Below are 15,630 nucleotides of genomic sequence, written 5' to 3' on the forward strand. Positions count from 1 at the left end.
GGGTGTTACATAATGAGAAAGGGGCCTTTGTAAATATTTATGTACCCAACACAGAAAGACCTAAATATATAAAGCAAATAATAGCAGACCTAAAAGAGAAACAGAAATACAATAGTATTTATATAATTATTACAATTCATAATATATAGGGACTCTAATACCCCAATTATATCAATGAATAGATCATCCAGGCAGAAAAACCAATAAGACGACATCAGTCTTAAATGACATGTTAGACCAGATGGTCTTAACAGATATATTTACAGAACATTCCATATAAAAGCAACAAATACACATTTTTCTTAAGTGCACATGGAACATTTTCCAAGTTAGATCATATGTTAGGCCACAAAGCAAGTCTTTTTTTTTTTTTTTTTAAATGTTTATTTTTCAGAGAGAGGGAGAGAGAGTGTGAGTGGGGTGGAACGGAGAGACAGGGAGACAGAGGATCTGAATTGGGCTCTGTGCTGACAGCAGTGAGCTGTCTATGCACCCTGACACAAATAAGTCTTAATGCTATCTATGCACCCTGACACAAATAAGTCTTAATGAGTTTAAGACTGAAATGGTATCAAGCATCTTTTCTGATTACAATGATATGGAACCACAAAATTACACTAAGAAAACTGAAAAATTCACAAATATGTACAGATTCAACAACATGCTATTGAATAACCAATGAGTCAAAGAAGAAATCAAAAGAAAAATAAAAGATATACCTTGAGACCAACAAAATGGAAACATACCAAAATTTCTGGGATGCAGCAAAAGCAGTTCTAACAGGGAAGTTCATAGCACTAAACGCCTACCTCAAGAAACATAAAAGTCACAAACTAATTTTACACCTCAAAGAACCAGGGGAAAAAAGAACAAATGAAGCCCAAAGTTAGAAGTAAAGAAAATAACAAAAATTAGAGCAGAAATAAATGAAATAGAGAAAATGACAAGAAAAAAAAATGATGAGACTAGAGCTGGTTCTGTGAAAAGATAAACAAAATTAGGGCACCTGGGTGGCTCAGTCAACTGAGCATCTGACTTTGGTTCCGGTCATGATCTCACAGTTTGTGGGTTTGAGCTCTGCGTTGGGCTCTGTACTGATGACCGTTTGGAGCCTGGAGCCTGCTTCAGATTTTGTGTCTCCCTTTTTCTGCCCCTCCCACGCTCTCTCTCTCTCAAAAATAACTAAAACATTTAAAAAAAAAAAAAAAAAGTAAACAAAATTGACAAACCTTTAGCTAGACCGACCAAGAAAAAACAAAAAAGAGGACTCAGAAATGAAAGGAGATTTATGACTGATACCACAGTGATACAAAGGATCATAAGAGAATGCTATGAAAAATTATATGCTAACAAACTAGACAACCTAGAAGAAATGGATAAATTCTTAGCAATATACAACTTACCAAGACTAAATCATGAAGAAACAAAACGTGAAAGACCAATTACTAGAAAGGAAATTGAATTAGTAACTGAAAACCTTCCAACAAGCAAAAGTCTAAGACCACAGAGCTTCACTGGTGAATTGTACCACACATTCAAAGAAGAATTAATATCAATCCTTTTCAAATTTGTCCAAAAAAGAGGAGGAATCTCTTCCAAAATCAGTTTACAAGGCCAGCAATTATCCTGATACCAAAACCAGACAAGGATGCCACAAGAAAGGAAGCTACAGGCTAACATTCCTGATGAGCATAGATGCAAAAATCCTCAATAAAATATTAGCAAACTGAATTCAACAATACATTAAAAGGATCATACACCATGACTGAGTGGGATTTATTCCAGGGATGCAAGGATGGTTCAACATCCACAAGTGAATCAATGTGGTATATCACATTAACAAAATGAAGAATACAAATCATGATCATCTCTAATTGATGCAGAAAAAGTTCTTAACAAAATTCAACGTATATTTATGATAAAAACTCTCAACAAAGTGATTATAGAAGGAACATACTTCAACATAATAAAGACCACATACAACTTCATACTCAATGGTGAAAAGCTGAAAGCTTTTCTTCTAAGATCAGGAACAAGACAAAGATGTCTTTACCACTTTTATTTACAAAGTATTCGGAAGTCCTAGCCAGAACATCTAGGCAAGGAAAAGAAATAAAAGGCATCCAACTGGAAAAGAAGTAAAACTGTCATTAGCTGCAGATAAGATGATATTATACATAAAAAACCCTAAAGACTCCATCAAAAAACTGTTAGAACAAACTAAAGCTGCAGAATACAAAATCAATACACAAAAATCTGTTGCATTTTTTACACTAATAATTATTAGAAAGAGAAATTAAGAAAACATTCCCATTTATAATTGCATCAAAAAGAGTAACAACCAGGAGTATAGTTAGCCAATAAGGTGAAAGATTTTTTTTTTTAATATGCCAACCACTGTTTGATTATTTTACACATACTATCTCCTTCAATCAATCCTCACAACAACTTATTATAATTTTATAAATATGAACATTAAAGCATAGAGAAATTAAGTGACATGAAGTAAGTTCACACAACTGGTAAAACGGTAGAATTTGCGCACAAATCTATTTGGTGACACAATCCAAGCTCAAATCATTATGTAATACTGCATTTCTTAAATTTTTTTAATGTTTATTTATTTTTGATAGAGAGAGAGAGAGAGAGAGAGAGAGAGAGAGAGAGAGAGAGAGAAAGAGAGCGCATGAGCAGAGGAGGGGCAGAGAGAGAGGGAGACAGAGAATGTGAAGCAGGCTCCAGTCTCTGAGCTGTCAGCACAGAACCTGATGCGGGGCTCGAACTCACAGACTGCGAGATCATGACCTGAGCCGAAGTCGGATGCTTAACCGACTGAGCCACCCAGGCGCCCCTATAATACTGCATTTCTTTAATACAGCAACTGAAGAGTCTCAAAAATATAAGGATGAATTAACACAATTCCAGTTAGAATACATAAAATTCTCCCAACTAATCCCACACAATGTAAAACATCAGGACATTTTCTCACTCTTTTTCTTAGGGATAAGGAGGTGGTTAGGGATCATTTTCAAAGTAAAATAATAGTAATACCAGGTTGCCTAGGTGGCTTAGTCAGTTAAGGATCAGACTTCAGCTCAGGTCATGACTTTGTGGTTTGTGAGTTCGAGCCCTGGGTCAGGCTCTGTGCTGACAACTCAGAGCCTGGAGCCTGCTTCTGATCCTGTGTCTCCCTTTCTATGCCACTCCCCCACTTGTGCTCTCTCTCTCTCTCTCTCAAAAATGAACAAACGTTAAAAAAAAAATAATAGTAATGCCAAGGAACTGAAACTTCTAATGTTAATGTTAAATATATTGTAACTAAAATATGGCAAATGAAAAACTTAAATTGTCTTTTGTAACTAAAATAAATCTTTCTGATTCAATTAATTCTTAAGAGTCCATAAAGAGATAAACACTCTTGTTACTCAAGACTGACTGATTCCCAAAACAGTATAATGGTTATTGATAGACTGAATTTAATCCTATGTATTTTAAAGTATGGCTATATATCATTTTGGTAAAGAAGAGAATAAAAAAGTATTATAAAGGGAATAAAAAAGTAATTTTGATAGATTATATGACCCCCCTCAATTTCTCATGTTATAAAGCTATCTTTTCTTTCTTTTAAAAAAATTTTTTTTAATGTTTTTATTTATTTTTGAAGGGGAGAGAGAGAGAGAGAGAGAGAGAGAGAGAGAGAGAGAGAGAGACTGAACACGAGTGGGGGAGGGGCAGAGAGAGAGGAAGACACAGAATTTGAAGCAGGCTCCAGGCTCTAAGCTGTCAGCACAGAGCCCGATGCGGGGCTCAAACTCACGAACTGTGAGATCATGACCTGAGCCGCAGTTGGATGCTTAACTGACTGAGCCATCCAGATGCCCCTACAGCTATCTTTTCTTGACCACAGTCATGCTTCTGACCCATACTGAAAACTAGAAGACATGAAAGATACTGAAAATGCACAAATAAATAGAAAGATATTTTGTGTTCATGGACTGTAAGAATATTGTTAAAATGTCCAAGCTATTCACAGCAACCTACAGATTCAATACAATCCTTATCAATATTCCAATGGCATTTTTCACAGAACTAGAAGAAATAATTCTAAAATTTTTATGAAACCATAAAAGATCCTGAACAGCCAAAGCAAATAGCGACACAACAAATTAATAATTTCCACAAAGTTAAATAACCAGTTTGAAAAACATATTATTTAACACTTCAATTTACATGGAAACTTAAAATAATTGCTTAATGATATTAAAAATGTTGCATACTAGACAGAACAACAAAAAGTGCCAGTGATTTCAATTCTAACTCCAATTACTTCTTGTACATCAGTACTCTCCTTCCCATATTATAGCTTCTTCTCTTAAGTCTAGTCCTTCTTTCACATGACTGCTTTGCAACTGAAATACAGCTAAAATGTTCTCTGACATAGACCTCACGTTCTAGGCAAACACATACATCAGGTTTTTATTTTATGGAAATGCTTTCTGGGAAACCCCAAACTCAAAGTTTTTAAAGAAAAAAATTGTAAATACAAATGTAAACAATTAAAAAATAAGCAAAAATTAGAATTAGAAGACATTTTAGGAGTTAATCTATTTTATCTCCTTCATTTTATGAATAAGGTAATTGAAGGCCAGAGAAGTTTTTAGTTACAGAAAGACCGTATTACTGGAATGATGTGTTAGAAGCAACAATAATGAAATGACAAGGCTTCAAAATGTAAGGAGCTCATAGTCCAATGCTTAACAGTAATGTTGGACAAGATAACATCTCTTCCCGTTAAGATACTGACAATTTCAGTGACAAAAGCTATAGGAGGCATAGATAAATGTTGATTACAACCTTAAATAAGATTAGGAATAAGGTTTAATGACATACATACAAAAATCATAATACTTTTATTATATTTTTTAATGTCATACATACAAAAATCGTAATACTTTTATTATTATATTTTTTAATGTTTATTTATTTTGAGAAAGAGAGAGACAGAGAGCAGGGGAGGGGCAGAGAGACAGGGAAACAGAGAATCCCAAGCAGGCTCCTCACTGTCAGCATGGAACCCAATGTGGGGCTTGACCTCACAACTGTGAGATCATAACCTACGCAAAAATCAAGAGTCAGATGCTCACCTGGCTGAGCCACCCAGGCGCCTCTCAAAAAAGCCACACTTTTATTTAAAAAAAAAAAAAAAAAAATTTTTTTTTAATGTTTATCTTTGAGAGAGAGAGACAGAGTGTGAGCGGGGGAGGAGCAGAGACAGATGGAGACACAGAATCCGAAGCAGGCTCTAGGCTCCCAGCTGTCAGGACAGAGCCCAACATGGGGCTCAAACTCACAAACTGTGAGATCACGACCTGAGCTGAAGTCGGACGCTTAACTGACTGAGTCACCCAGGCACTCCAAAATCATAATACTTTTTATTTATTTTTTTGTCAATTTTTTAAATGTTTATTTATTTTTGAGAGAGAGCACGTCTGCAGGAGGGTGGGGCAGAGAGGGAGACACAGATTCCAAAGTAGGCTCCAGGCTTTGAGCTGTTAGCACAGAACCTGATGCAGGGCTCGAACTCACGAACTGTCAGATCATGACCTGAGCTGAAGTTGGGGACTTAGCTGACTGAGCCACCCAGGTGCCCCCAAACCAGCCTATTTTAAAGACACAGCTGACAGCAAATAGGAAACAATCAGAAGAACCAAAAAGAGCTTGTTAGATGGAAAATTTTTCTAAGATGAAACAATAATTTATAAGAAATAAAACCACAGAGAAGTTTTTATTCTAATGGGAACAGTAACAGGAAAAATATTCGGTATCTTATTAAAAAGTAAAAATAACTTCTAGAATTCTTGAAATTCTACATGACTTACTCTTTAATATCACGAAGCTGGTCAACATCTTGTGATCTTGTAAAATCTGGATCATGGGCTAGCAGGTGAATCATGTATGGAACTACATATTCAGGCAACAGTGATAATAATTTCTCTAAAGTGAAAACATTATTATCAACAACAGTAATAAGAGCTTTTATAAAATCCCTCTCTAGTTTGCTTTTTATCCACTTCAGTTTCCATCTTTTTCCTCATTTATTTTAAAATTAGAGGCAACATGGTATCTAGAGGATACTGAAACACTTTTATTTCAATGTGGAAAGCTATTAAAGCCAAAAGGATAATTTGAGATTATATAGTGAGTCCTTGGTAAAGCTAGGAAAGTAATTCTTTACTCTCTGACATCTGAGCAATGTGTTTAAATCAAGCCACACTGCTGATCCCGTAAGAAAAATGTTAAGTACATCACAACTATAGTGACAGCATCCTTTAAAAATCTTAGTGTTATTATTAACTACAATAGAAATATGGGAAATAAACCCCCTGCACCCCCCAAATTGGTACATTGACAAGATATGTTTGCATACTGAGAGCTTTCAAAATTACTTACCAGTAGCCATGGGATTCTGTTTAATGTACTCCCTGCGTATACTGATATTTTTTAGTAAACACTGTCGTGCATGTGCTCTTCTCTCCTTCACAGGATCTTTGGCACACAAGGCAAAGATCGCCATGTACTCCAATGGGAGTAGTAACTTCACAAGTGCCTTATGCAACTTCTGAGCAAATATCTGCCTTACTTGGTAGCACTCATCCTACAGCAGCAGAAAACCAAAAATACTTAAATAAAAATACTAGTACCTTTAAAACTATGACAAAATAAACTCATTTCATTAAGAAAAAAAATTGGCAAACATTTACCAAACAGCAGTTTATTCTGAATGCCTTCATTAAAAAAAGATCATAGTTATACTGGGGGAAATAAATAACAATATGTATAAGATACTTAGTTAGAATAGTTGTAATACAAATTCTGTTTGTGCACACAGTAAATGGATCTGTATCCATAAAGGTAAATGTACTTAACTTTGAAGGGAAAGTAACTGACAAAAATAAGATGATTACTTACATTAATAACAAGTGCACAGAGCTGAAACTGTTCTGGGGTTATAATTTCATGGTAACAAGGTTCCTGAGCAAGCTTCATTATGGCACTACCAGCAGCTAATCGCAAGCGAGACATATCAGATTTACTATAAACAAACAAAAAAGAAATAAACATTTCCTATAACCATTATCATTCATAACAATGCTTTGGTCCCTTTTTGAGTGTTATGATCTTTAGCATAACTTATGCTTAAAATGACATAATATATAAATATGGGAAAGCTACTTTTAGTTCTTGAACTCAACACAGGGAAAAAGGCTCAAATCATTGTGACTAATAAATTTATCTGCCTTCATTTTTAGTTATGTTCTAGCCTAGATCCTCTACCATACATAGACAAACAACCCTGCTTATGATTCACAACTACACTAAGTGTAATGCTGGGAAGAACCATTTACATCAGGAACAGTATTCCTCATTTTAAGAGGAATACACATTCATTGTAGACAACTGATTAAACCACCTATCATATCAAATCTATTTCCCACAGTTTTTAAATGCATATGTAGCCATTAGGAGGTGATTTATACCACGGAAAAGGAGGTAGCAGACAAGGGAAAGGATATGAGCTGAGAGCCAGTGTCTATTTGGGGTACTAGTCTCTGGGGCAGACTTCGTTTTGTAGCAAAAAAACCCCAGGAGGTTGAGCACTACCATCCCGCCCAGTAGTTTTTTATTTCCTAAATGGTAAAATGTGACAATGGATGAGATGAAAGGACAGTCTTCTCTCAACTTCTATGTGAAACATAGCATGGTTATGATATTTAAAGACTTTAGGAAATGAGGAAAGCTGGCTGAGTCCATTATTATCGTACAAGAAAACGTCGCACTCTTGGACAGGAGGATTGTCAAAGTGAACACTGGTATTATTATTATTATTATTCTATTTATTTATTTTTTTTAAGAGAGAGAACATGAGCTGGGGAGAGGGGCAGAGGAAGGGAGAGCAAGAATCTTAAGCAGGATCCACACTCAGCACAGACTGACGTGGGGCTCGATTCCATGACCCTGGGATCATGACCTGAGCCAAAGCCAAGAGTTGGACACTCAACCGACTGGGCCACCCAGGTGTCCTGAACATTGGTATTTTTGAGAGAACTTCAAATGGCTTCTGACTCAAATGATTCAGGGATTAAAAAATAAACAAACAACTACCATCTGGGTACTTAACTCTGTTAGGCAGTGAGTGAACACTTCACAGGCTTTATTTAATTTTCACTCTATGAGGAAAGTGAGGTTTAGAAAAGTGATTTATACAAGTTCACACAGCTAGTAAGTGGAGTATAGAGTTGTATAAGTTTCTGATTCTAGAGCCCAAGCTAAATTTACATAGCATGGTTACATTAGTGTATAATTAGCATAGGATATGTAACACCTAATTTAGATCTGCCTAATATTTCATGACATGTGTTCCGTAGTTAACCATTCCCCTATTTTCTGTGATGATAAAAAAAATGCTGAAAATATGTTCATATACACATTTTTGTATGATTCTCTTATATTTCATGAGTATAAAAATAGTCAAAGGGTAACATTTATAGGGAACTATACCCAATGTGCCAAACTGTCCTGCCAAGACTGTGCTAATTTATATTCACAGGAGTAAGGAGGGAAGCCATTTCCCTGATCCTGTGAAGCAGTGATGACTTTAAAAATTTTTTTGTTGATTTGACAGGCAAGAGGTATCACCATGTTTAAACTGCATTTATTATATTTAGTGATGTTAAACATTTATTTTTATTTTTTAGAAAAGTTTTGCTCATGTTATTTGAATGTGGGTAAAAGGAAAGAGTGGGGAAATAGAAGAGAGAAGTGTCCTTTTCCTAGTGAATATAAATGATTAAAAAAAAATGTTTTATTTATTTTTGAGGTAGGGGGAAGGGAGGGACCAGAATCCCAAGCAGGCTCCATACAATGTTAAACATTTTTAAAAAGGTAAACTGATAATTTGTAGTCTTCATCTCTAGTGGGTATCCTATTTATAACTAATTTATAAAGAGCTCATTATTAAGCCTTTGCCATACACTGTACATAGTTTCCCCCAATTTAAAAGTTCTCATCATTGCTAACTTAGCTCTAATCTTCTAATCTGTTCCTACAAAGCTACCCTTGGCTTATTCTATGAGAAAGATAATTTCTCATGGTTTTCTTCAGTTTATCAAACCATTCAGCATCTCTACTGAAATTGCTCATTTCCTATCTCCTCCACTAGAATGCATATTCCTTAGAAGGAGAGATTTTATACCTTTAAAACAAGCATAGCAGTACCTAGGATGACAGTGCTCAATACTCAATGCATACATGAATACTTAAATCTGTCTTGTAATAAAACATTTTAAAGTAGGAAAACATCACAAGTAGAACTCTGTAGTTTTATCTGCTGGTACTCCTGGACTGTAGTAAATCAAGAATTGAAACAAACACGGATCATGAAAAATCTGGCTTTTATTTTCATCTTAAAAGGAATATGGGGCACACGAGTGGCTCAGGAGGCTCAGGTCATGATCTCATGATTGTGAGATGGAGCACTGCAGCCGGCTCTGTGCTGGGCATGGAGCCTGCATGAGGTTCTCTCTCTTTCCTTCAGCCCCTCTTCCCCTCTGGTGCTTTCCCAAAACAAAACAAAACAAAACAACAAATAGAAAGAAGCAATAGTGATTTCACAAAGTGAAAATGTGTAGAAATGGAAACAATGTGTATGTGGCTTTTGCTTTTTTTTTTTTTTTTTTTGCATTTGCAGAACCTTGTATAATCTTCTGCAAACCACCAGGAGGGCTGTGACTTTTCCTCCTTTGAACCTCCACTGAAACTTGCATTCATTTCACAGTACTGTCACTCCACTTGTTCCATCACTATAATATAGGGTGAAAGGTAGAAACTGAATCTTATGTTTTCTCTGCAATGCTTTTCATGTGTTTTGCAAAGAGCAGTATTTCAACAGGTATTTGCTTAAGTGAACCAAATGTTGAAGGCAACTGTAATACATAGTGATTATGACTAAAAGTTTCCTGGAAAAAGTCTGGTCTTTAAAAGTGAAAAGAAACATTCCATTATGCTTGAGATGCAAACCTGGAGTACATCAGCTCTGATCCCAAAGCATATGGTACAATTACAACATTCAATATTAATTAGGCAAATAATTCCTATGTAAGGTAAAAATTGGAAAGGAAGAAAAATCTCACCTGATTCTCTTTTGCTCTGTCAGGTCACCCTCACTAACCAACATCGCTGATAATAATCGAAGAGTTGAATTGGCAGATTTAGACTGGTTGTTTTTCATACCCAACAGCCACCTTACCAGAAGTTTAATTGCCTGTACCTATAAAATATTAACATGCTAAAAAAAGAATGGAACTTAAAATTTCAATTAAAGGGAAGATTAATTTATGTTAATTAGATTAATGAGGTTGCTTAATTGCTGGTAAATATGTTTTATGAAACAAGTCTGTAGGATAATAACCATAGCAATAAGAATATTTATCTTGTTGAATCTGTAATAGGCACTTTTCCCAGAGCTGTAAATGTTTTAACCTATTTGATGTCCCAAACAATTCTACAAGGGAGGTATTTTCATTTCCAACAAATAAGGCAACTAGGACATATTACTATAATAGATAACTTGCCCAAAGTCTGGCTCGATCTCAGGCTTTTCACATTGCCCCAAAACTTCAAATTATTTGAAAATACATTTTTTAAAAATAACTATTTAAACTATACCTGTTACAGTGATTAAAATGTGCCATTTAGATAGACTTTAATATTTGTGGTACTGAAAAAACTATTTTGAAGAAATTATGAAGTGTGATGCTGTGTGACTATCCTGAAATATAAAATTAGGAGATTTCCCTAATTATTTGTGGTCATAATTACTTGGAGGTTTACACTCAAAAGACTGCTACCAATACACATGGAAAAATTAGCTAAAGCATCTAGGTGTTATTTACAGTATTTATTGACAACCTGGAAAAAGGAATTGATGGAACATGACTATGAAGCCACAAAAGGTGAAACAGATTTTAAGATAATGAAGACTTGTTGTCAACCCAATACTACCACTTTAAAAGTTAGCTTTATTGAGGTACATTTTGCAACTATCAAAAGTTACCAATTTGATGACAGCTATCCACTTTTGCCAAGTTAATATTCATATTTTTGTAGAGAGTGGTAGTAAGGCTAGACCTGAGATGCTTCTGAGCATCAATACCCTACAAACAATTTCTGTGTAAAACAGCCTCATTGAAATTATTTCACCAGGCAGGAAGTTCAATGGAAAATGCTGACATATATGTAAATAACTCCATGAGGACTACAATTTCTTTGAGAAACACAACTTTTGATACTCATTTAAAGTCAAGTTAAAGGGTATCTATGAATGTTCATTATTTCAACATAAAAGTTATCAAGGCCTACACAAATTTACCTTTGCTAGTACTTCAGGGGAAACCTCTTCATCTGGAGACCATAATTTTCCATTCTTCTCACCTGTTGACTATAGACAATTAAATATATTTAATTCTTAGAAAGAATTTTGAAGTTTCCTTCATTAAGTTTTTCATGCTGAATAATGCAGTGCTCTAGGAATCCTACAGGAAAGTCACCAGGGCTTGAAAAAGAACAAAGTTGGAGGACTTGAGCTTCCTGATTTCAAAACTTACTACAAATCATACACCAGTGGAATGAAACAAAGAATGCAGAAAATCCTCAACTATATGGTTAACTGATTTTTAACAAGGGTGCTGAGACCAATTACTTCAACAAATGGTGCTAGAAAAACTAGACGTCCAAGAGCAAAAAATAAAGATGCATTGTTACCTTATATTCAAAATTAATTCAAAATAGATCAAAGATCTTAATTTAAGAGCTAAAACTATAAAACTCTTAGAAGATATAGGAGAAAATCTTCATGTTGTTTGATTTGGCAAATATCTGACAAGGGTTTAATAGGATATATAAAGAATTCTGAGAACTCAGAAACGATAAACAACCCAATTAAAAGTGTGCAAATGACTTTAAATATCCAAAGATACATAAATGGCCAAAAGCACATGAAAAGAAAAAAAAAAACCCTCTACATTGTTAGAAGGTCTTCACATTGGTTGCCAGCCATGTCTATCAAATCATTAGTGAAACACAAAACAAAACGATGAGATACTACTTTATACCCACTAGAATGGCCATTATCAAAAACACAGAAAAGAGTAAGCATTGGCAAAGCTGTGAAGAAACAACACAAAATGGTATAGACACTATGGAAAACAGTTTGGCAGTCCCTCAAAAAGTACAACATAGAATGACCTTGGGAGCCAGCAATACCATTCCTAGGCATATATCCAAAAAGATTTGAAAACAGGGATGCAAATGTTCATTTCATCATTATTCACCAAAGTCAAAAGGTGGGAAAAAATCCAACTGTCCATCAACAAATGAATAAACAAAATGTAGGCTACACATACAATATTATTCTGGCATAAAATGAATGAACTTCTGATACATAACACAAATGAACCTTGAAATGATTATGCTAGTGAAATACACCAGGCACAAAAGGACAAATATTGTATGATGAGAGGTATCTAGAACAGGCAAATTCAGAGTCAGAAGAAAGTACAACAGAGTTTACCAGAGGCTGTGGGGATTACTGGTTAATGAATGCAGAGTTTTTGTCTGAGATTAAAAAGTTCTGGAAATAGTGATGACAGTTACACAACAATGTGGGTACATATTTTAGGTGGTGGCTTGGGTCATTTTGGAGAGTTATTTGGCTTTCCTGGGTATTTCCCATGTATACAGGAGGCATACATGGTATTAAACTTTTTTTTTTTTTTTTTTTAGTGTTTATTTATTTTGCGAGAGAGAGCACAAACGAGCAAGGGAGGGGCAGAGAGAGAGGAAGAGAAAGACAGAATCCCAGGTAGGTTCTGTATTATCAGCGTGGAGCCTGACGTGGGGCTTTAACTCATAAACCCCGAGGTTATAACCTGAGCTGAAAGCAAGAGTTGGACGCTTAACCAACTGAGCTACCCAGGTGCCCCTCAACTTGTTTGTTTCTTAAAAAACAAAACAAAACAAAACAAAAATACCCACCCAACAACAAAAACAAGAATGCTGGTGTGTATGACGTAAGTGAATTGTACACTTAAAAATAGCAAAATTGCCAAAGTTTAAATCATGCATATTTTACCACATAAACAACAAAAAAGAACCACCTTAAACTACAATCTATCAACAATCAAGTCATTTAAGAGGGGTCTTAAATTTCACACTGGTTACCAGCCACATCTATCAACAGTGCAAAACACAGCCTGAATGTGTTAAGTGGGAAATGACACTTTGGCTATGTTCTTCTATCCTTGTCTATTACATCTAAATGGGGGAAGGGAGAGGAAGGAATGCACTAAAATGTCTTTCTTTTTAAGTTTGGATATCGAAGGCTCCAAGACTACTGGATCATGTGGAAGGAATAGGTAAGCTGGATAAAATAGCACTCCCTTGAAAGTCATCAACAATGATCCAGCAGGTAAAACAGACTTGTCTTCATTCAACATTCATTTTTAATTTAGATATACTTGGTAAAGTGAATTCTTAATCAGGTATGTGTTTCAGGAATCTCTTGGGGAGCCTTTTCAAGCTATACATTCCTGGGTTCCAGCCCGGAGCTAATAAATTAGCATGTGCACACACACACACTGTGAGCACCTACCCACCCACACACTTCAGCAACTAGAACAGAGTATGAGTCTAGTGCCAAAACTGCAATGTAATTATATTCCGAAATGCTTAATACAATTCAAAATGTTAAATACAATTCTACTTATATTTTTAACAACATTTGGTAAAATTCTAGCACTCCAGTAAATTGTCCTTCAAATGTTAGGATAACAGCATTTGATTTATATTTTTTACTTAATGATTCATTCATCTCATGTTCTCATTTTTTCTTTCTTAAATGTTAAGTTCTGGTAATAGCTATACTGAAGTCAGGATGTCATTTGGAAATTTAAGTAAATAAATGAGGGAAAACACGCAATAATTTAAAAGGAAAAGAAAATTAAATAGAGAGGCAGAAATGTTTCTGTGATGAAGATATAAATAGTTTTAGTCTCATTATTCTAAATTTAATTAAATTAGAAACTTACCCTGTCATTCATTAGCAGATCTTTCACAATAAAATTTGCTACTACAGATTTCATTGGGGAAGCAAATTGATCTGGTGCTAACATAGAAATGTGGCCCAATGAAACTAATGGAGTTATAAGTTGTTCTGGTACATCAGCATTCAGACTCCTACTGAGTGGCTATAAAAATAAAACAGTCAAAATTACCAATTTTGTTTTATAAATATCTACATTCTATGGAAACAGTAAATGCTCCTGACCCTCCTGAATTTATTGTGCCCAAACAAATCTGTTCTAATGATATGATCAAAAGTAACTTCAGCCATATCAGACACTTGATTCTTATTGTACTTACTGAAATTTAATATGATGAAAGAATGCAGAAAAAAGAAAAAGAAAACAAAAGCCCACGTAAAAGGCAGAAGTAAAAACAAGAACATTTCTGCATCATCAAATCAGCATTATTTTCAAGCCATTTACAACAATAGGCTTGTTATGTTGGTGGATTTCTTATCCTGTGGGGACATTTTAAATGCCCATGGACCATAAAAAATAAGGGTTCAAATGGTTTTGTTGGTACTATATCCAATTTACAGAAACAAGAGTACTTTTCCAGTAGTGGGATCAGGCCAAGGATCATACATAAGAAAAGGCAAACAGGATTAATTTTCAGGTAGGGTTGATAGGTACTTTAAACTGGGTGGTTCAAAGTTATCTACTAATACTTTCTGAGGATAAGTGGACCACCGAGCCAATAAAGTGAAAATTAAAATGTTCTAACACAAACACACAAAATATTCTTCTAAATGTAGTATTTGAACATATAATCTGATGTAAAGTTTGTGAATACAGTGCTGGAAAAAGAGTGTCCCTGCTCCCATGGAATATATATACTAGGGTGAAACTAAATAGCCAAAAAAAAATTTACCTTCCATCTTCAACAAACCACACAGTATAAGAATAAAAATCAACATAAACACATCCTATATATATATATATATATATATACCTCAAAAATCTGTGCAAGCTGGACTTCTTTATTGGTGAATATGGCATGTATACAATGAACAGCCTGTTTTGCTTGGTGTGGAGTACCTCTCTTTGCTTTCTGATGTAAAATGGGAATTAAGGTCCTGCAAAAAAATAATACCATAATTAAAAAAAAGCCCATATACTACAAGTAGTTCTCCTGGTTGTCTCCTGCTTCCTCTCCCTTAACTGCTTGGATTTTTGCTGGTAGAGAAGCCTCTCTTAATTTTTAAGCTGTACGTATGTATGTATGTGCGTGTGTGTTATATATACGTGTGTATATATATATGTATATATATATATACACACGTATATATGTATGTATATACACACGTATATATACGTGTGTATATATATACACACACACACATGTGTATACACATATATATATACACACACACGTATATAATCTCTACACCCAATGTGGGGCTCGAACTCACGACCTGAGATCAAGAATCCACCAACTGAGCCAGCCAGA

General features: G+C 34.9%; 1 protein-coding gene across 2 annotated transcripts in view; it reads right to left on the reverse strand.

The window, feature by feature from the left end:
• PDS5A (PDS5 cohesin associated factor A) overlaps positions 1-15,630 on the reverse strand; it is a 137,664-nt gene that overhangs the window by 28,946 nt on the left and 93,088 nt on the right. For both annotated transcript variants that reach the window (XM_060655208.3, XM_060655207.3), the window contains exons 20-26: positions 15,133-15,256; positions 14,145-14,303; positions 11,429-11,497; positions 10,191-10,327; positions 6,970-7,093; positions 6,451-6,655; positions 5,880-5,994 (exon numbers count right to left, since the gene is read on the reverse strand). In XM_060655208.3, the coding sequence (XP_060511191.1) occupies positions 5,880-5,994; positions 6,451-6,655; positions 6,970-7,093; positions 10,191-10,327; positions 11,429-11,497; positions 14,145-14,303; positions 15,133-15,256 (933 nt within the window). The remainder of the gene's footprint in view (positions 1-5,879; positions 5,995-6,450; positions 6,656-6,969; positions 7,094-10,190; positions 10,328-11,428; positions 11,498-14,144; positions 14,304-15,132; positions 15,257-15,630) is intronic.

The sequence above is a fragment of the Panthera onca genome, chromosome B1 (assembly GCF_046562875.1).
Source record: "Panthera onca isolate mPanOnc1 chromosome B1, mPanOnc1 haplotype 2, whole genome shotgun sequence".
In the NCBI taxonomy this organism is placed as follows: domain Eukaryota; kingdom Metazoa; phylum Chordata; class Mammalia; order Carnivora; family Felidae; genus Panthera; species Panthera onca.